General features: G+C 36.6%; 1 protein-coding gene across 1 annotated transcript in view; it reads left to right on the top strand.

The window, feature by feature from the left end:
• Boll (boule homolog, RNA binding protein) overlaps window positions 1-22606 on the top strand; it is a 106457-nt gene that overhangs the window by 34024 nt on the left and 49827 nt on the right. Inside the window, exons 8-10 of the mRNA XM_032899544.1 lie at window positions 12287-12334; window positions 13379-13507; window positions 19990-20088. Coding sequence (XP_032755435.1) covers window positions 12287-12334; window positions 13379-13507; window positions 19990-20088 — 276 coding nt within the window. The remainder of the gene's footprint in view (window positions 1-12286; window positions 12335-13378; window positions 13508-19989; window positions 20089-22606) is intronic.

Genomic DNA, 22606 nt, shown 5'->3' with positions numbered 1-22606 from the left:
AAGACCAACTAACATCAGAAATAACCAGATGGCGAGAAGCAAACACAAGAACCTAAGCAACAGAAACCAAGACTACTTGGCAATATCAGAACCAAGTTCTCCCACCACAGCAAGTCCAAGATACAAGAAAAGCAAGATTCATATTTAAAATCACATCTCATGATGATGATAGAGAACGTTAAGGAGGACATAAATAACTCCCTTAAAGAAATACAGGAGGACACAGGTAAACAGGTAGAAGCCCTTAAAGAGAAAACACAAAAATCCCTTAAAAAATTACAGGAAAACACAACCAAACAGGTGAAGGAATTGAACAAAACCATCCAGGATCTAAAAAAGAAAACAGAAACAATAAGGAAATCACTAAGAAAGACTACCTTGGAGATAGAAAACCTAGGAAAGAGATCAGGAGTCATAGATGCAAGCATCACCAACAGAATACAAGAGATTGAAGAGGGGATCTCAGGGGCAGTAAATACCATAGAAAATATTGACACAATAGTCAAAGAAAATGCAAAAGACGAAAGGCTCCTAACCCAAAACATCCAGGAAAACAAGGACACAATCAAGACCAAACTTAAGAATAATAGGTATAAAAGACAGCAGAGATTCCCAACTTAAAGAGCCAGTAAATATCTTCAACAAAATTATAGAAGAAAACTTCCCTAAACTAAAGAAAGAGATGCCCATGAACATAAAAGAAGCCTACAGAGCTCCAAATAGATTGGACCAGAAAAGAAATTCCTCCTGTCACATAATAGTCAAAACAACAAATGCACAAAACAATATTAAAAACAGTAGGGGGAAAAGGTCAAGTAGCATATAAAGGCAGACCTATCAGAATTACACCAGACTTCTCACCAGAGACTATGAAAGCCAGAAGATCCTGAGCAGATGTCATACAGGCCCTAAGAGAACACAAATGCCAGTCCAGGCTACTCTATCTAGCAAAACTCTCAATATAGATGGAGAAATCAAGATAATTCCAAAACAAAACCAAATTTACACAATATCTTTTCACAAATCCAACCCTACAAAGGATAATAGATGGGAAACTCCAACAAAAGAAGGGAAACTACACCCTAGAAAAAGCAAGAAAGTAATCATCTTGCTACAAACCCAAAAGAAGATAGCAACACAAACATAATTCCACCCCTAACAACAAAAAATAACAAGAAACAATCACTATTCCTTATTATCTCAACATCAACGGACTTGAGTCCCCAATAGACATAGACTAACAAACTGAATATGTAAACAGGACCCAGCATTTTGCTGCATACAGGAAACACACCTCAGTGACAAAGACAGACACACACTACCTAAGAGTAAAAGACTGGAAAAAAATATTTCCATGTAAATGGTCACAAGAAACAAGCTGGAGTAGCCATTCTAATATCAAATAAAGTCGACTTTCAACCAAAAGATAAGAAAGGACACTTCATACTCATCAATGGAAAAATCTACCAAGATCAGCTCTCAATTCTGAACAACTATGCTCCAAATACAAGGGCGCCCACATTCATAAAAGAAACGATACTAAAGCTCAAAACATATGTTGCACCACACACAGTAATAGGCTTCAACTCAACACTCTCATCAATGGACAGATCATGGAATCAAACTAAACAGAAACACATTGAAACTAACAGAAGTTATAAACCAAATGGATTTAACAGACATCTATAGAACATTTAATCCTAAAACAAAAGAATATATCTTCTCAGCACCTCATGGTACCTTCTCAAAAGTTAAACATATAATTGGAGGCAAAACCAGCCTAATAGATACAAGGAGACTGAAATAATCCTCTCAGATCACCATGGAAGTAAGCTGGTCTTCACTAACAAAAATCAAGAAAACCCACATACGCATGAAAGCTAAAGAACACTCTACTCAATGCAAAGTTGGTCAAGGAAGAAATAAAGACTTTTTAGAATTTAATGACAATGAAGGCACAACATACCAAAACTTATGTGATGCAATGAAAGCAGTGCTAAGAGGAAAGCTCATAGCCCTGAGTGCCTCCAAAATGAAATTGGAAAGAGCATACACTGACAACTTGACAGCATACCTGAGAGCTCTACAACAAAAAGAAGCAAATATACCCAAGAGGAGTAGAAGGCAGGAAATAAGCAAACTCAGGGCAGAAATCAAACAAGTAGGAACAAAAAGAACTAGACAAAGAATCAACAAAACCAGGAGCTAGTTCTTTGAGAAAATCAACAAGATAGATAAACCCTTAGCCAGCTTAACCAGAGGGCACAGAGACATATCCAAATTAACAAAATGAGAAATGAAAAGGGCAACATAACAAAAGAAACTGAGGAAATCCATAAAAATCATCAGATCCTACTACAAAAGCCAATACTCAATAAAACTGGAAAATCTGGAGGAAAGGGACAATTTTCTAAACAGCAGTTACCGAAGGTAAATCAGGATCAGATAAACCATCTAAACAGTCCCATAACCCCTAAAGAAATAGAAGCAGTCATTAAAAAATCTCCCAACCAAAAAAAAGCCCAGAACGGATTTAGTGCAGAATTCTATCACACTTTTAAAGAAGACCTAATAACAACAATCCTTAAACTTTTCCAAAAAATAAAAACAAAAGGCACACTACCCAATTTGTTCTTTGAAGCTCCAATTACTCTTATACCCAAACCACACAAAGACCCAACAAAGAAAGAGAACTTCAGACCAATCTCCTCATAATGATCGATGCACAATACTCAATAAAATCTCACAAACCGAATTCAAAAACACATCAACACAATCATTCACCATGATCAAGTAGGCTTCATTCCACGGATGCAAGGATGGTTCAATGGAAGCCCATTTGTGTAATCCACTATATACACAAACTGAAGGGGGGAAAAAAAACACGATCTTTTCATTAGAGGCTGAGAAAGCATTTGACAAAATTCCACACCCCTTCATGATAAACATCTTGGAAAGATCAGGAAATCAAGGCCCATATTTATTCATAGTAAAAGCAAAATACAACAAAACAAGTAGACAACATCAACCTAAATGGAGAGAAACTTGAAGCAATCTCACTAAAATCAGGGACGAGACAAGGCTACCCACTCTTTCCCTACCTATTCAGTATAGTACTCCAAGTCCTAGACAGAGCAATAAGACAATGAAAAGAGGTCAAAGGGAAACAAATTGGAAAGGAAGAAGTCAAAATATCACTATTTGCAGATGATATGGTAGGATACTTAAATGACCCCAAAAATTCCACCAGAGAACTCCTACAACTGATAGACAACTTCAGAAAAGTGTCTGGATATAAAATTAAATCAATAGCCTTCCTCTATTCAAAGGGTTAACAGGCTGAGAAAGAAATTAGAGAAATGACAACCTTCACAATAGCCACAAATAATATAAAATACCTTTGTGTGACTCTAACCAAGAAAGTGAAAGATCTGTATGACAAGAACTTTAAGTTGCTGAAGAAAGAAATCTAAGTTCTCAGAAAATGGGAAGATCTCCAATGCACATGGATTGGCAGGATTAATCTAGTAAAAATGGACATCTTGCCAAAAGCAATCTACAGATTCAATGCAATCCCCCATCAAAATTCCAACTCAGTTCTTCATAAAATTAGAGCAATTTTTCAATTCATTTGGAAAAGCAAAAAAACTCAGGGTAGCGAAAACTATTCTCAACTATAAAAGAACTTCTGGGGGAATCAACATCCCTGACCTCAAGCTGTATTACAGACCAATAGTGATTAAAACTGTATGGTATTGGTACAGAGACAGGCAGGTAGATCAATGAAATAGAATTGAAGACCCAGAAATGAACCCACATTCCTATGGTCACTTGATCTTTCACAAAGGAACCAAAACCATCCAATGGAAAAAGGGCAGCCTTTTCAACAAATTTTGCTGGCTCAACTGGAGGTCAGCATGTAGAAGAATGCAAATTGACCTGTTCTTATCTCCTGTCCAAGTGGATCAAGGACATCCACATAAAACCAGATACACTTGAAACTAATAGAGAAAGTGAGGAAGAGCCTCAAACATATAGGCACAGGGGAATATTTCCTAAATAGAACACCAATGTCTCATGCTCTAAGATCAAAAATTGACAAATGGGAGCTAATAAAATTGTAAAGCTTCTATAAGGCAAAGGACACTCTAAATATGGCAAAACGGGAATTAACAGATTAGAAATAGGTCTATACCTATTCAATAGATGTATACATATCTACAAAGAACCCAAGAAGTTAGACTCCAAAAATTCAAATAAACCTATTAAAAATGGGGTGCAGAGCTAAACAAAAAATTCTCAGCTGAGGAATATCGAATGGCTGAGAAGTACTTAAATGTTCAACATCCTTAGTCATCAGGGAAATACAAATCAAAACAACCCTGAGATTCCACCTCACACCAGTCAGAATGGCTAAGATAAACTCAGGTGATAATGGATGCTCGTGAGGATGTGGAGAAAGAGGAACACTCCTCCACTGTTGGTGGGATTGTAAACTGGTACAACCACTCTGTAAATCATTCTGGAGGTTCCTCAGAAAATTGGACATTGAACTGCCTGAGGATCCAGCTATACCTCTCTTGGGCATATACCCACAAGATGCCCCAACATATAACAAGGACACGTGTTCCACTATATTCATAGCAGCCTTATTTATAATAGCCAGAAGCTCAAAATAACCCAGATGTCCTTTAACAGAGGAATGGGTACAGAAAATGTGGTACATTTACACAATGGTATACCGCTCAGTTATTAAAAACAATGACTTCATGAAATTCTTAGGCAGATAGATGGAACTAGAAAATATCATCTCGAGTGAAGTAACCCAGTCACAAAAGAACACACATAGTATGCACTCACTGATAAGTGGCTATTAGCCCAAAAGCTTGAAAAAATTCACAGATCATATGAAGCTCAAGAAGAAGGAAGACCAAGTATGGATGCTTCATTCCTTCTTAGATGGGAGAACAGAATACTCGGGATATACAAGGACAAAGAGTGAAGCAGGGACTGAAGGAAAGGCCATCCAGAGACTGCCCCACCTGGGAATCCATTCCATATGCAGCCATCAAACCCAGTCACTATTGCTGATTTCAAGAAGTGCTTGCTCACAGGAACCAGATAACGGTGTGTCCCGAGAGGCTCTGCCAGAGCCCTACTGATAACAAATGAGGATGCTTGCAGCTAACCATCGGACTGAACAAGTGGACTCCAATGGAGGAGTTAGAGAAAAGAATGAAGGAGTTAAGGGGGTTTGCAACCCCATAGGAAGAACAGCAGTATCAACCAACCAGACCCCACCAGAGCTCCCAGGGACTAAACCACCAACCAGTGAGTACACATGGAGGGACCCATGACTCCAACAACATATGTAGCAGAGGATAGCATTTTCCAGTATCCAAAGGAGGAAAAGCCATTGGTCCTATGAAGACTAGTTTTTCCAATGTAGGGTAATGTGAGGGCATTGAGGTTGATGTGGGTGGGTGGGATTGGGAGCATCCTCATAAAATCAGGGAGAAGGAGGGAAAGGGGGTAACATTTAAAATGTAAATACATAAAATATCAAAGAAAAATAAAATTAAAAAAAACAATCTATGGCAAAATGGCTCCTCCAAAACTTAAATTTTCATAATAAAGAACTGTCAGTGATAGTCAGATGGATGGTATCTTAATGAATTCAAAAGAAATATTATAAAAATTATTAATGAGAGGCCTGGAGAGATGTCTTAGCAATTAAAAGTACCTGCTGCTATTGCAGAGAACCTGGGTTCAGTTCCTATCACCCACTTTGGGTAATACACCCCTACCTATTACTCCAGCTTCAGGAGATTCAATGCCACTTTCTGGCCTCCACAGCCGGCACACACTTGTATATACAAGCAAACAGGCACATACACGCATATACATTTTTTTAATGATCAATAAAATTACATACAGCAAACATTGAGTGAATTCAAAGATTACAAAATGCTGAATAAAATTAAGATACCAATGAAGAATATAAAAGAAAAATTAAATGAAGCAAAGAAGGAAAATTAAATTGAAATTTTGAAAATCAAAGGCTCAGAAATTCAAATGGAAACATACTTGAACCCTCACAGTAGATTGGACAAGTGAAGATAGAATATTAGAACTTGAAAACAAGGGTTGGGGATTTAGCTCAGTGGTAGACAAGCGCAAGGCCCTGGGTTCAGTCCTCAGCTCTGGAAAAAAAAAAGAACTTGAAAACCAGGTAGACAAAGATATTTTAAAGTACAGACAAAACATACAGAACATTTCTAATACCAGTGAAATACCAAAAGTAAAAATACATGGACATAGAAGAAGAAAGAAGTGTAACTGCTATTCTTTGTACAATATTTAATTAAGTCTTTGATATTTTCATGCACTGTATTTTAATTATTTGCTACCTCCTCTCCCTGACTCTTCTCATATCTAGCTCCCAACCTACCTGTCCCTACCGCCTCCCCTTGTGTGTTCTCTCTCTCTCTCTCTCTCTCTCTCTCTCTCTCTCTCTCTCTCTCTCTCTCTCTCTCCCCCCCTCCTCCCCTCCTTCTGTCCCTCTCCCTCTCTTCCTCTTTCCCTCCCTCTTTCTCTCTCTCTCTGTCCCACTGAGTCACATTTGTGCTGCTCATATACTCATGGGTGTGGAACTATCTGCTGACATGTGGTTGACCTACTGGGACCCTGAAAGAAAAAAAAGACTAGCTGTCTCCCAGAAGCCATCAACTCTCAATAGCTCTTCAGTTGAGGAAAGGAGTTCATGAGCTCCTCCCAGTTTCATGATAGAATGTTGATTGGCCTGTCTTGTGGCAAGCACAGCTACTGTGAGTTCATAAGTAAACTGGTCTTGTAGTGTCCAGTAGAGTGTTTTGCCCCTGTCCTCCCAGACCTCTGGCTATTAGAAGCTTTTCACCCCTTTTCTGTAACAGTCCCTGAGCCTTGGAAGGAGATAGATACAGGTGTCCCATTTGTGACTGAGCATACTACTGAGACATGCTCTGCACTTAGACCAGTTGTGAGTTTCTCTATTAACCACTGCCCACTGCACGTGTACACAGACACATACACAAATATTTTAAGACCTGAACTAATCTGTATGTAGAAATAAAAACTTGGAAAGTAGTTTGATATGATTCCATTTAGCAGAATTATAGTTATAGGTTCACCCTGGAGGCTTGTGTGCTCCTCAACCATTTATGGTACCTCCTAATATACAGAAAGTAGGTGATGAACATTGTAAAAGAGAAGTCTAGCTGAACAAGTGAATGAATAAAAACCGAATCACCAGGGTGAGGTTTAACAACTGAACTGTCATTTATATCTGCTAGAAGAAGGAAAACCAGCTCTCTCCAATGCAGTAACATTAGATATATATATATATATATATATATATATATATATATATATATATATCAACCACATGTTTAGGAGTAGTTGACTAACAGACTCTAAAAATTCTTTGTGTGGATTTGGAAAGGGGAGAGGATCTGGAAAGACTTGAGTGAGGGGAAGAAAAAGATCAAGATATATTTAAATTTTAAAATTGTTTTAATAGTAAAAATATAATTAAAAATTAAAAATGTTAATTAGATCAAATACAATATAAAAGGACTACAGAGATGGCTCAGTGGTTATGAGCATTAGTTGCTCTTCCAGAGGGCCACAGTGCATTGCCAGCACCCACATGACAGTTCATAACTATCTGTAACTCCAGTCCTGGAGTATACAATGTTGTATTCTGACTTTTATGGATACTACACGCACACACGTGATGCATGATGCAAAGATATACATACAGGCAAAACACCCGTACACAATAAGTAAATGTATTAGTGAATAAGGCAGAGTATCTGGGATATACTGTGCCATCTACCTCTCTATGACCCACACTTATTTCCATGAAGTAGGCTGTGACCCAGTCATGGGACACTACTGAAAGATTGCCATGCATCTCTTCCTCCTGATGATGGAACCAGCTCAACACTGTTCCTCCTGGCCAAGAAGAAGGAGAAAGCAGTGCCATGCTTCCACAGGTCCTATTGTCTCTTTTCCTCATCCTTCCCTCCTGAATGCTTGAGCACTCTGTAAACCAGAGGTATTCGTCAATTCTGATCAGAGCCCTACTACCTTATGAAGATCATGTCCACAATAGGGCTCAGCAAAGCAACTAAAGTTACATACTAGTCCCAAGGTGTACCTGCTCAATTAAAATTTTCCTTAACTCTTTTTTTTACACTTGATCTTAGCCAAAAGAAATTTTAAAAATTGTATTTACTTAGAGGCATTCAGAATGTCAACAAAACAGCCACAAATTTTTTTGAAATTACAGAGTGGTATTCAGTTAACAGAACAACAATTATCTTCCTATAAGCTGCATCAGAGACAACTGAAAAAAAAAAAAACAAAAAGAAAACCAAAAGAAAAAAACAAAGAAGGGGGGAAAACCAAACTACTGTCCCCATATATAGCTAATTTGTGCTGTGCACCAACAAGAACCTGTTTATTCCATTCCGTACATGTTACATTTAGGGGTTGCAATACATACACTACTTTATTAGCCATTTGGGAATATCCACATATTTGTAGCAGACCCCATAAAATGCCACCTTATAACACATGGAGGAAAGTGAAAACCCTGAGATTCCCCTTAAGAATGACTTATTCTTGAGTGAGAGACCTTGGAACACTCAGCCCTAAATGGGATGTGTCCATCAAAAACCTCCTTCAGAGTTCAGAGAACTCTGAAGAGGAGGCAGAAAGTGTAAGAACCAGAGGGCATGTAGAACAACAAGAAAACCTCTAAATCAGCATAAGCAAAGCTCATATGAACTCAACAGACACTGAAGCAGCATGCACAGGACCTCCATGGGTCTATAACACATCTTCTGTGAATATATTATGACTTCCAGTTTAGTGTTTTGATGGGATTCCTGAGTTTGTGAATAAATGGGTCTCTCATTCTACCTTCTCTAGGGCTCTTTTTCCTTCTGTTGGTTTGTCATGTCTAAGTTCAGTATGATACTTTGTTTTATCTGGTTATATTTTAAGTTGTTATATTTTGGATGGATGGATGGATGGGCAGATGGACAGATGGGCAGATGGATGGGTGAATGAATGAATGAATGAATGCCTAGACACTAGAATAAAGGTTAACAATTAAGCTGTCACTTATACCTGCTGAGAGAGGGGAAATCAGTTTTCTACAATAGATACTAGGTATATCAGATATTTATATTGTTATATCAGGCCTCATGTTCAGGAATAGTTGACCAACATTTGATAGACTTCACAGGTTTTTTTGTTTCTTCTTTGTTTTTGTTTGTTGGGAGATGCTTTTATTTGATTACAGTATGGTGACTTTTATTTTTATTTGGGTGTGTGGTTTTACTTTGTTTTCTCAATTTGATGGGGGTTGTTGCACTGTTTTCTTTGTTTTTGAGAAAACTTAAAAATTGGGAGGATGGGGAAAGAAGAAAGATCTGGAAGGACTTAGGGGAAAGGAAGAATATGATCAAAATATATTTAGATTTAAAATTTATTTTACTTAATAAAATTTTTAAATGATCTACTCTTAACTAAGTCTTAACACCAATTGCAGGGACTATGGTTCTGCCACTACAGCAAGGAGGCATACCATCCCATCCCCCAAGTTTGAATTGCCCCTGCAGATGCCCCACCCTCAAATCAGTCACATACCCATTGCAATGGCATGTAATTGCTTCTGTCCAACTCATCTTTATTTCTATCAGGTTCCTATTTAGGTACCAATCATGTTTTATGACTTTTCTTGTGAAGAAGTGGACAAACATCTGCTAACCCCACGTGGGGTGCTAAGGACAGACCAAAGAAACAGCTAAACCCAAATCTGGCTTGGTGAGCCCATGAGTTTAACAGTTACTTATACAAGCTTGAGTGGAGGATTACTAGCAGGAGCATGGGTGACTCAAAGGCAACTGCATCACTAAGAAGTTCATCCAAAGATGGATGATAACACACAAAAGCTTCATTACTACTTGCAGGCAACACCATCAGTAAGACTCCTCTTCTGCACCAATTTTTACTGCTTCTGTGATCTTTCAGAGGAGACCCTTGGATAATAACTTTCTGAGCTTCCTGATTCAGTAAGTTTTGTGAGCTTCCTAGCCTTGTAAGTTTTGTTAGTATCCTAAGTCATATAGGTCTATCTTCTCCCTCTAGGAGGAACTATTTCAATTCAGAGGAAACAACTACATAATGTTCATAAATCAGTAAAATTAATAGTTGAGAGAGCTATTACCAAAAAAAGGATTTATAAACTCAGTGTAATTCTCATCAAATTTCCAGTGGCATTCTTCACAGATCTATGAAAGGAAATTCTAGGACCCATAGGAAAATATAAAATACTGCAAATATTCAAAGCAATCTTGAGTAAAAGGAGCAATGCAGGAGTCATCCAATGCCTTAGTTTATTTTATAAAACTGTATTAACAGGAATAATAAAATTCTGTCAGAAAATCAACACACAGACCAATGGAATAGCCTGAGAAGGTCTAGAAATAAGTCCAAGAAGCTACTTTTACCTGAGTCTTGACATTGGAAAAACACAGCCTCTTTAATAAGTGGTGCAAAGGAAACTGGATATCGACAAAGAGAATGCTGAAATGGATTAACTGAAAAATGAATCAAGCAGGAGACTAATATTTAAAATAAAAATGACAAAAAAAGTAAACAGTCTGGTAAATAAATGGGCAGTAGAAATAAACTGATACTTTTCAGGAGAAAAAACTACAAATAGTCAATAAATGCATGAAACAGAAGGTTCAGACTTAGCCATCAGAAAAATACAAATCAAAACTACAGTGAGATTCAATTTCATCAGAGTCAGAATGTCTACTATCAGAAAACAACAATAACAGTGCTGGCAACTGTAAAGGAAAGGAACCCTTATTCTCTGTTGGAGAGGATGTGTATTATTAGTGTGGCCACTATGGAAATTGGTGTGGAACTTCTTCTAAAAATAAAACTACCTTATACTTCAACTATGCTACACCATTACATGGAATCTGTCTAGAATTGATCAGCGCATAAAGAAAATGTAGCACATATGTGCATATTGGAGTTTACTTCACCATATAGAAGAATGAAATTATGTCTTTTGCAGGAAACTGGATGGAACAAAGATCAGCATGTTAAAGAAATAATCCAGACCTACAAAAGAAAAGAAAAGGCATATCTCATGTGCTTAAAAGAACTATGAACTGTGTAGAACAAGGAAAAAGAATTGGGATAGACAGTATAGGGCGATGATGATAAAGTACTTTATATGCCTATATGGAAGTAACACAATGAAACACCTTTGTACAAGTAAATCACACTTTAAAATACTGTAGGAGGAAAATTCTTATGTCTTCAAAGAATTAGACCAGAAAGGACATTAAATGCCATCTTGCTCAAACATAATTTTTTAAGTTAATGTTCAGAAGTGGGGAAGTCTATACTGTAGCTAGTCTATGGTAAAACCAACTCCAGAGAATAACAGCCTCCTTTTCTTGACCTGTACACTGCAAATGCAAAACTAATTCCCTGCATCTCAGTAAAAAGAAAATCCCAATACCTCTTTATGATAAGCGAAAAAACAAAAAGGGATTCTGTATTGCTATATATCCTTAAAAAAAATTTTAAAGAGCGAGTTTTTATATTCTTTTGTGACCTGGAGTGTGACTCTCATGCTTGCAAAATATTCACGAGGTCTGTGTTGAATCACCAAAATTACACATAAAAAATAATGTTTTCATATATTCTTGATAAAGTTTCCATATCAAATATATGATTTGTAGGGGTTGGGGATTTAGCTCAGTGGTAGAGCGCTTGCCTAGGAAGCGCAAGGCCCTGGGTTCGGTCCCCAGCTCCGAAAAAAAAAAAAAGGAAAATATATGATTTGTAGATATTTACTCACATTTCATGCGTTAAATTTCACTTCTTTAATGGTATTCTTTATATCTTTCAAGTTTTAAGTTTTTATGAGGTCCTATTTTTCAACTTTTGTTAGTATTTTTCCTTTGTTAGGTATATTTGTAAAGCATGACTTTTAAAGCATTGCCTAACTCAGAGCCACAAAGATTTCCACCTTCAGATTCTAATTCTTCTAGGAATTGTACTATTTTAGCTTTTGTGTTTCGGGCTCCAATCATTTTGACTTGGCTTATGTGTGTGCTTTGAAAGTTCAACTCTATTCTTTTGTGTGGAAATGTCCATTCTACCCTTGTTTGTAACTTATGTGAGTGTTGGCTGTTTTTCATTTTAGGCCCCAGCACAGTGTATACCAGGGCAATGGCAGTGGGGGGTTCCCCAGGTAAATATCAACCTCCAGTATCTAATTTTCAATCTTTCTTTTCACTGTATTTGTATTAAGAATCCCTGAAAACTCAAGTCATGGTAACTAGGTTTATAGCCTTCTTCCTTTATTTATTATCTATGATTCCTTTAACTGTTACATTTTCATCTCCTCATTTGTAAAATTGATACAGTGATATTATAGCATTCTAAGTTTTCTTCCATGATTTTTGGAAAGATGAAATGAGATTATGTTTGTGGAAAACATTTTATAAAGAAGTGCTACATAAACATGAAAAAATTGTGCTTTTTTAGTATTGGAAATGTTGGCATTTTTCTAGCTTCACTTCAGGTTTTTCTTAGCTTATCTCACACTCCTAAATAAGAACCATTTAGGTATATGAAATGCTTCAGTTTTAATATTAAATTATTAGATTTTATTATAATTTAATTTTATAATTATATTTTATAATTTATTATATATGATTTTATATTATAAATTGTATATGGTTTAAATGTTATATAATTATTTAATAAAGGTAAATTATTAAAGCAAAATATTAAAAACTGTTTCAATATTTTGGAATTTGGGAATATTTACATAGCTATTACTGGTTGAACACTCCTAAAATACAAAATACTATAAAATCTGAAATTATTATTTTCCAAAATTTTTCTAAGAAATAGTATTCCACCAAAAAAATATTTAGTGGTATAATTTTACACCTACGTGAAGTCACAAAGTTGAATATTATTGGACTTATTACTACAATTTTTAATGGTGATATACCTACAACTATTGTCTCTGTTTATTTATGAGGTTCTGAAGCACTTAAAAACATTCACTACTTACCATTAAAAATATCTATAATAATAATTATATCCTTAATAATATCTATACAGCTGAAATATATGACAACTCAAATTTTCTTGTCTGTTTCTAAGACAATTCTATGCTATCCCTGAAAAATAATTTTAGGAAAATAGGCAACAAATAACATTTTTCATTTTAGGGTAAGTCATTATGGTATATTTGAATAACAATGATCATTTTGTGTTTTAGTCCCCTGCTTCTTCTGCTCCATTCCTATATCTGCAACCTTCTGAGGTTATTTATCAACCAGTAGAGATTGCACAAGACGGAGGCTGTGTCCCTCCTCCACTGTCTCTGATGGAAGCTTCAGTTCCAGAGGTACATGTTTGTCCTTTATGTTTCTCATCTGCTCAGTGTTAGGAGTTCAACCCAAGGTCCTATAGATCTTAGGAAAATGCACGGCAACTAAGCTTCCATTCCCAGCTTCGTGGTAAAGTGATTGGTTTATAACTACCTTGTATTAATATTTAGACCTTTTTTAATTTGTTGAAGCTCATTATTAAAACTATTTTCTCTGATTTATTCATATCTACCATTTTTATTCTAAGAGTGTTCCTTTATCCTAGAACTTTTCAGTAACTACTTCTGAATCACATTCCAAGTTTCTTTCAAAGTTTTAATGTATCACATATTTGCACCTTCTTATTTTCTTATTAGTTTGTACTGTTGCCAATAATTCTGTCAGTTAAAAGCATAGAATCTTTAAACCAATGTAAAATTTAAAAATCTTCCTATAATATAAATCAACTATAAATTACAAATACTATCTTCACTGTCTTTAAGTTATATCCTCGGTGTGTCACTAATAGCGTCATCCATGTGCAAGAACCATGCAGATGAGACGGTATGTTGTCAATCAGCATCTCGCTGAGTGCATTCTTTTGTTCTCTTTCTAGTACTAAAGCTTATAACATAATTTTATCCTGGAACAGTAATTTCCACAGTTAGATCTTAGTGTTGTTACTCTTCATACTTTTACTAGAATTTCTTCATTCTTTGTCTCATCCCCCATTTACTTTTTTGTGTTTCCTATTTTCCAGATTTAGTGAAATGTAATTGAGTAGAAAATTGTACTATAAATATTTATGAACTACATGATACTTTGTAATTGTATATATTCTAAGTTAATTTCCACAGTCATTGTAATTCATCTCTTCATGGGCTTGTTTAGGTTTTTGTTGGTAGTGAAAACATTTACAGTTTCTCAGCAATTTTCAACTTTATAACCCATTCTTATTCCCTCAGTCACCATGCTGTACAGTGACTCTATATCTATAGGATAGATAGAAAACATCTATCCTATCTGTATCTATAACTCTACCATTTGACCACATCTTCTCAGCTTTCTCCCCACCTGTGAAAAGCACTGTCTTAATCTCTGCTTCTGTGAGTTTGATTTTTCAGACCCCACATAGGAGCATTGAAAAATATTTATTTTTCTGTGCCTGGCTTATTTCAAGGTATAATGTCCTCCAGGTTTATCTGTGATGTCATAACTGACAGAATTTCCTCCTTTTAGTTTAAGACTGTGTGTTACTCTGCTATAATACTCTACATTATCTCCACCCACTAATGAACACTAAACCTGACTATTAGCATTGCTATTTGTAAAATAAGAATATAGAATATAGGTCTTTGGGGTTTTTTTTGCTTTTGGTTTTTGTTTTGTTTTGTTTTGTTTTGTTGATACTGGGAAACAAACCCAAGCTTTCTATACTGTGGAGCAAGTATTCGACCACTGAGCTACATTTTCCACTCCTTTGTTATTGTGAATAATGCTGCAATGTTCTTAAGAGTTCAGATAGATCTCTGACAAGTTGGCTCATTTCCTTTGCATGTGTGTATCTGTTACATGTGTATGTATATATGTATGTGATGTGAGTGTATCTAAAAGCACAGATGTGCTGAATCATATAATAGTATTTTTTAGAAACTTAGTACTGTTTTGCATAATAACTACCTTGATTTTTATTCACTCCATATTATCAAAGGGTTCCCTTTTGTCCATATCCTTGCTGGTGATCATCTTAGTTCCTAGTTCACTCTCTCCTTATTATAGGTTCTCCATATGCATCAATCAGTACTTAGACTAACCTTCACCCTGTTTCACCTCTGGCAATGTTATTCTGCTAAAAGTCTACAGAGTAGACAGAAAAAGTAATGTAAACATTATATTCCCCTCCATGACTATTAAGCATTTTAAAATTAGATCTTTATTTTTACATTGGCCTGAACGTACTGGCCTCTGAGACTCTTTAGGTCATTTTTTCATTGACATCTAGGGAAATTCTTATTCTTGGTGAGTAAAAGCCTCAGAATCCTCTTTTAAGTTTGTCCAAATTATACAGCAGAGGTACACATTATAAATGGTTCATGATTTGAAACCCATAGACCTGTTCGAATTTAATTGATGAAATTTCAGAACTTTGTCTTGTGATATTTTCTTGCTTTCTGATTTGCATAGATGTGGGAATAAAGTAAAAAAAATATTCTTTAAAATCTTTTCTTTGCAGTCCAGGCTTTATCCTCCTGCAGGTCCACCTTCTGACTGTTCCACATCCCACACCTGCTCCCCCCAACCACTGTCTCCAAGAGGATGTCCCCAGGCATCCTCCCAACCCACCAGCCATCCCCACTCCCTGGGGCCTCAAGTCTTTCAAGGGTTAGGTGCATCTTCCCTGACTGAGTTCAGACCCAGAATTCCTCTGCTGTGTATGTGTTGGGGGTCTCATCTCAGCTGGTGTATGCTGCCTGGTTGGTGATTTCAGTGTCTGAGAGATCCCGGGGGTCCAGGTTACTTGAGACTACTGGTCTCCCTATAGGATCTCCCACCTCCTCAGCTTCTTCCAGCTTTTCCCTAATTCAACCACAGAGGTCACCAGCTTCTGTCCATTGGCTGGATGTAAATATCTGCATCTGACTCAGCTGCTTGTTGGGTCTTTCAGAGGGCCCTCATGATAGGTTCCTGTTTGTAAGCACACCATGGCATCAGTAATGGTGTCAGGCCTTGAGCTGGATCCCAAGTTGGGCCTGTCACTGGACCTCCTTTTCCTCAGGCTTTTCTCAATTTTTGTCCCTGTAATTCTTTCAAGACAGAAACAATTCTGGGTCAGAGTTTTCGACTGTGGGATGGCAACCCCTTCCCTCCATTTTCTGCCCTGCCTTTCTACTGGAGGTGGACACTACAAGTTCCCTCTCCCCATTGTAGGGCATTTCATCTAAAGTTCCTCCCTCTGAGTCCTGAGTATCTCTCACCTCCCAGGTCTCTGGTACATTCTAGAGGGTCTTCCTACCTCCTACCTCCTGCGGTTGCCTGTTTTCATTCTTTCTGCTGGCCCTCAAGACTTCAGTTCTGTACCCTACCCTCAATACCTGTTTTTACATTAGATTTTCACCAAAATCTACTTTGGGCTTTAACCCATATTTTTAATTATTAGTATGAGGTACTTATGGCCAGTATGTAGTCATTCCTTATTTAATAAGATTTTTTTCTAAAAGTTATTGCTGTGACTAAGCAGCTTATACTTAATTACATCTGTATTCTTTTATTTTGGTACTGTTTCCAGCAGAATATGTACTCTTACTAATATATAATTTAATAAATAAAATGTAATGGCTTACAAGTTAAGTGGGTTTTTCACATAATTAAAACTTGCAGGGCTTTTATTGTTAATGTTATGTTTAAGTTTCCTAAAAAGAAATCAAATATATGAATGTATTCAGTGATGTGTCTCAATGACCACTTTGAACTTCTACCATGCCTTTACTACTGCAGACTCCCCTTTTCACTCCTTTTTTAACCTTTGACCCAAATTGATAAGACATAATTGCCCACCTAAACATACAAAGCCCAGTACTAGCCTTCCCTTAAGAACACTAATAACAACCTGTAAATACACAGAGTGGAATCTTAACATCACCCGCCATATTGTCCTGCCACGGCTTCTCTGCCTCTCTCTCCTGTCTCTTCCTCCTTTTCGTCCCAGTCTCCTCCCCCCTTTTCACTCTTATAATACAACCTTGCTTTCCCTCTCATAAAAATTGAAACCAGTTCATAGAAACCAACATAGCCTGCAACTCCCAACATAAACTTACAGAGGTCCTAATCCAGCTTATGTTTTTCATTTTTCTTTGGTAGCTTGGTCTTGTCCAAGGTTGTTTCTACCTATTAAGCCCTGGAAACCTCCACTTTTATTCCTTTCATGGATCTCAACTTATACTATGATCTATTTTTCCCCTCTTGTATTTTAAGTCAATTTCTCCATTGGTTCACAACTTTGCCACTTTAGTGTAATTCTTTTTTCCTTTTTCCATTTTTTTATTGGATATTTTCATGTCTATATTTCAAATATTATCCCCTTTCCTGGTTTCCCCTCCAGAAACCCCCTATCCCATTTTCCCACGTCCTGCCTCCATGAGGGTTCTCCCCCACCCACTCCCTCCCACCTCCCTGCCCTGGCATTCCCCTACACTGAGGCATCGAGCCTTCAGGACCAAGGGCTTCTTCTCCCATTGATGCCCAACAAGGCCATCCTCTGCTACTTATGCAGCTGGATCTATGAGTACTCTTTGGTTGGCTTAGTCCCTGGGAGCTCTGGCGGGTCTGGTTGGTTGATATTGTTGTTCTTCCTATGAGGTTGCAAACCCCTTCAGCTCCTTCAGTCCTTTCTCTAACTCCTCCATTAGGGTCCCCATGCTCAGTCCGATGGTTAGCTACAAGCATCCTCATCTGTATCAGTGAGGCTCTATGAGAGCCTCTCAGGAGACAGCTATATCAGGCTCCTGTCAACAAGCACTTCTTGGCATCAACAATAGTGATTGGGTTTGATGGCTGCATATGGGATGGATTCCGAGGTGAGGCAGCCTCTGGATAGCCTTTCCTTCAGTTCCTGCTTCACTCTTTTTTCTTGTATTTCCTCCCATGAGTATTTTGTTCCCCCTTCTAAGAAGGACTGAAGCATCCACACTTTGGTCATCATTCTTCTTGAGCTTCTATGGTCTGTGAATTGCATCTTGGGTATTCCGAGCTTTTGGGCTAATATATACTTACCAGTGAGTGCATATCATATGTGTTCTTTTGTGACTGGGTTACCTCACTCAGGATGATATTTTCTAGTTCCATCCATTTCCCTATGAATTTCATGAATTTCATTGTTTTTAATAGCTGAGTAGTACTTCATTGTATAGCTGTACCACATTTTCTGTATCCATTATTCTGTTGAAGGATATCTGGGTTGTTTCCGGGTTCTGGCTATTATAAATAAGGCTGCTGTGAACATAGTGGAGCCTGTGTACTTGTTATATGTTGGAGCTATACCAGGAGTGGTATAGCTGGGTCCTCAGGTAGTACTATGTCCAATTTTCTAAGAAACCTCCAGAATGATTTACAGAGTGGTTGTACCAGCTTGCAATCCCACCAGCAATGGAGGAGTGTTCCTCTTTCTCCACATCCTCTCCAGTATCTGCTCTCACCTGAGTTTTTTATCTTAGCCATTCTGACTGGTGTGAGGTGGAATCTCAGGGTTGTTTTGAATTGCATTTCCCTGATAACTCTGATTCTTAAGGGAATTATTTAACGTCCTCAGTCCTTCCTTCCTTAAGCCTTCAGGAACAATGTACATATTTTCTGTCTGTGTAGGACCTGTGTTTGCACACACAGTACTGCCCTCTGCTGGAGTTCTTTAACAGCTTTTATTTTCCTTTGTGGCTGAACTTTGGCTCCCCAGAATTTCATGTTTGGCTCTTCGATCTTTCACCCTAAATATTCAGTTTGATGTTGTCCTATCCATAATTTTAAAGCCAACCTCATGTTTGATTTTTGTACTGCAGTATCCTAGATAATAGTCACTAGCTACATATAGCAATTGAGCACTTGAAATGGGAAAAAAACAAATCGAGATGCCCTATAAGTAGAAATATATATAATATATATATATATATGTTATATATATACACACACATGTGTGTGTATATATATAACATATATATATAATCAGGTTTTGAAGACAGAATATTAAAAATGTTTAAATTCAATAATTTGATAGTATATTTTAGATATTTTAAATCTATTCATGTGATGATGGATAACTACATTGATTATATCTCCTTCCTATTATGAATAGACCAACAATAAACATGGGCATGCAAGTATCCCTGTGTAGGTTATAGACTCCCTTAGATATATGTTCAGGATTTGATATAGCTGAGTCTTCTGGTAATTCTGTATTTAATTTTTTGAGAAGCCTTCATACTAATTTCCATGGTGACAGTACCAGTTTACACTACCACAAACAGAACAAATGATTCCTCTTCCTCCACATCCTTACCAGCATTTATTATCATTTAAATATACTGTTAAAGTATCTGCCTTCTGTTTATTGCTCTCCAGGCTAATTTTTCCCTTCAGCCTATAATTTTCTTTCCAGCTTACCAAATAACTTACATATGTCTCCCAAAAGAAGTGTCTTCTTACTTACCTCCAATTTAATCACACTGTCCCTCACTGTGTTCCCAGTTCTTTTAATTAAACATCAGTGCCTCTAGGAAATTTTTGATTACCATCCTCATCAGCTTTCTTAAGTATAATTGAGTGTTCATTTTTCCCCATGCATCATATATATGATTCACAGGCTATGTGAACATTTAGAGTAATTCTGTTTCTTGATCAGACTATAACTTCATTAAACATGGTGAATGAGGTTTTGTATGTGGTGGAAAACATAAGTATTTTAATAAATGAAAGTAACACTTCTTTTTTTATTCTCTCCCCTCTTATTTCCTCACTGCCTCTTTTGTAACAGCCTTATTCTGACCATGGAGTTCAAGCAGCATATCACCAGGTTTATGCTTCAAGTGCCATTGCTATGCCTGCACCTATGATGCAGCCTGAGCCAATTAAAGTAAGGAGTTCATTTTGAGTTTTTCTGTTTTTTCCATTATGCTCTGGACACTTTTTTCCCATCTATGATCAAAAGTAAAAAATTAGTGAATAATTTTATATGGAGGAAATAAATTCTAAATTAACAATTTCTATTAACTAATTTTGAAGTATTATAAATCCCTCATGGTTAATGTGTTTTATTGTGATATAGAGATACATAAACTTAAGCTTACCATTTTAACATTTGGTGTCTGTAATTATATTCACAGCACTATAAAAATTATCAACACTTCTACCCTTTTTCATCACCTCAAATACAGACTCTGTTCTCATGCCAATGAATCCTTTTTCCCTTTTGATCTCTTCCTTCAGCCCCTGAATCTACTTCTTATGTCTGAGTTTTCTGTCCTAGGTGTAGCACCTAGGACTATCTGTGTCAGTAATACAGCATCTGTATGAAGGTTGAAAGAGCTAGTCATCTCCACTTCATGCCTCTCAAGAATATAATCATTTCTGGTCAAAGAATGTTCTATCACCCAAGTAAACAATCTAATTAGATCCATGTGTATAGTTCCTGTATTTTGGTCATCTCCTGTGAAGCAGTACGTTTTCTTCCTTTGTTCTGGGTTTCTTAGAAAAGCTCAGGATCATCATGTTAGAAAACTGGGCTTCATCATAGTAAAGAATTGCAGATTGATTAACTGTTTTGCTGGTGATATGAATTTTTGTACATCTTAGTTTAATGGAATAAGGAAGTATACTCTGTGGTAAAATGAAGGAGAATAGCTATTTTACACTCCTATTTATGAGTCTGATCCATCGTGTGTGTTGAACTCTATCCCCTCATGCCCTGTACCATAACCACTCACTGCTGTGACTACACACAGCATCCCTTTATTTCCTTCTTCTATGAACTGCAGATATAAAATAAAACACCAAGTTTGGGTTCACATTAAAACATTATGGAGGCTTCATTTTCAGTATTGTTAGAAACGTCTTCAAAAGCAAACTTCCACTGATATTGGCAGCAGCATCGATAAATGGTAAATCTGGATGCATTGGATATGTATGTGAGAGAAGAAGAGAGGCATAGATAGGCTTAAAATAATTGAAATTGTAGCTTAAATAATAACACAAATAGGAAATATAGTGCCAAATTGTAATAAGAATGTTCATTTAAAGTTTGATTTTTCTGCTTAAAGAGTATGCACATGTCTAAGTTGTCTTAGATTTCTAAGTAAGCAACACCAGAAATTGTACATAGAAACCTGTCTTACTCTTTTATATAGTGATATAGGAATTACACTTTTGTTGAACTTGGAAAAAAATTAATAAATTTTCAAAATCCAACCTGGAATGCAGGACTATTGTCTAAGAAGTTTTAAACCTTTTGTGTTTCAATAAAAGGTAGAATTTCCTATGTGTTTTATACCCAAAATTTGTTGGTGGTGCCAGACATTGATCCCAGAGCCTCATATATCTTGGCAAGTACTCTGCCACCAAGGTACTATAATCAAAAATTTCAATGTAGAGTGCCCTGTGCATTACATAATTAATTATTCTTTAGTAATTCAGTGATCTCAGTAAAAAAAAAACTGTCTGTCACTGGAACAGAAACTCGAGTGCTATTCCATAGTTGTGTAGAACACTACAACAGTGCTTCACTTTACAGGTTTTACTGTAGAGAAGATATCCACTTTTGTTTGTACCATATTCATATTATAAACACAGAAATCATAAATGCAAATGCTGCATTATTAGAGACCTCTTTTTTCTAAGTCATATTAAACCAACTTAAAAATATTAATTGGCACTTGAAATATCAGCTGTGTTCTTCCTATGTAAGTTTTTCCTGGAAACATTAGTATCTTTTTTTTTTTTTTTTTTTGAGTTAGAGTCTTTTGATTCTTTTGTTTTTGTAAGTATGGGTCACTTTTACAACTGATGAGAGACTTGTGTTATAGTTTCATTTCTGTTGCTACAATAAAATACTTGAGCAAAAACCAGTTTAGGGAAGAAAGGATACATTTGACATATACAATTTCAAGTTACAGTCCATTGCTATGAGGAAGACAAAGCAGGAACAGCTAGTTACATGACACAGTCAAAAGCAAAGAGATAATAAGCATGTCCTTGGTGCTCAGCTAACTTTCTTCCCTCTTGTACAGTTAAAGGATAAGCCCCTAAAGTGTGTCAACCACAATGGGTTGGGTCTTCCAGAATCAATAACAACCAAAGAGATCTCTCATAGACATACCCGCCAGCCAGCCTGATTATGTAGAATTCCCAAGCAATTCTAGGTAGTATCAAATTGGCACTTAAAACTAACCAGAGCAATGATCAATGGTTACTGGGCTGATGTTCTTTCTACTGCTATGATAAAATACCCTGACAAAGGAAACTTAAAGAGAAATTGGTTTATTGGGCTTACAGTTGCATGTTATGGCCCATCATTTCAGGGAAGTCAGTTCAGAAACTTAAGCAGCTTTTCACATCACATCCACTGTTAAGAATAAATAGAGAACAATTGCATCCTT

The sequence above is a fragment of the Rattus rattus genome, chromosome 4 (assembly GCF_011064425.1).
Source record: "Rattus rattus isolate New Zealand chromosome 4, Rrattus_CSIRO_v1, whole genome shotgun sequence".
NCBI classification, from domain to species: domain Eukaryota; kingdom Metazoa; phylum Chordata; class Mammalia; order Rodentia; family Muridae; genus Rattus; species Rattus rattus.
Note: the sequence above shows the minus strand (reverse complement) of the source record. Positions and strands in the feature narration are given on the sequence as shown.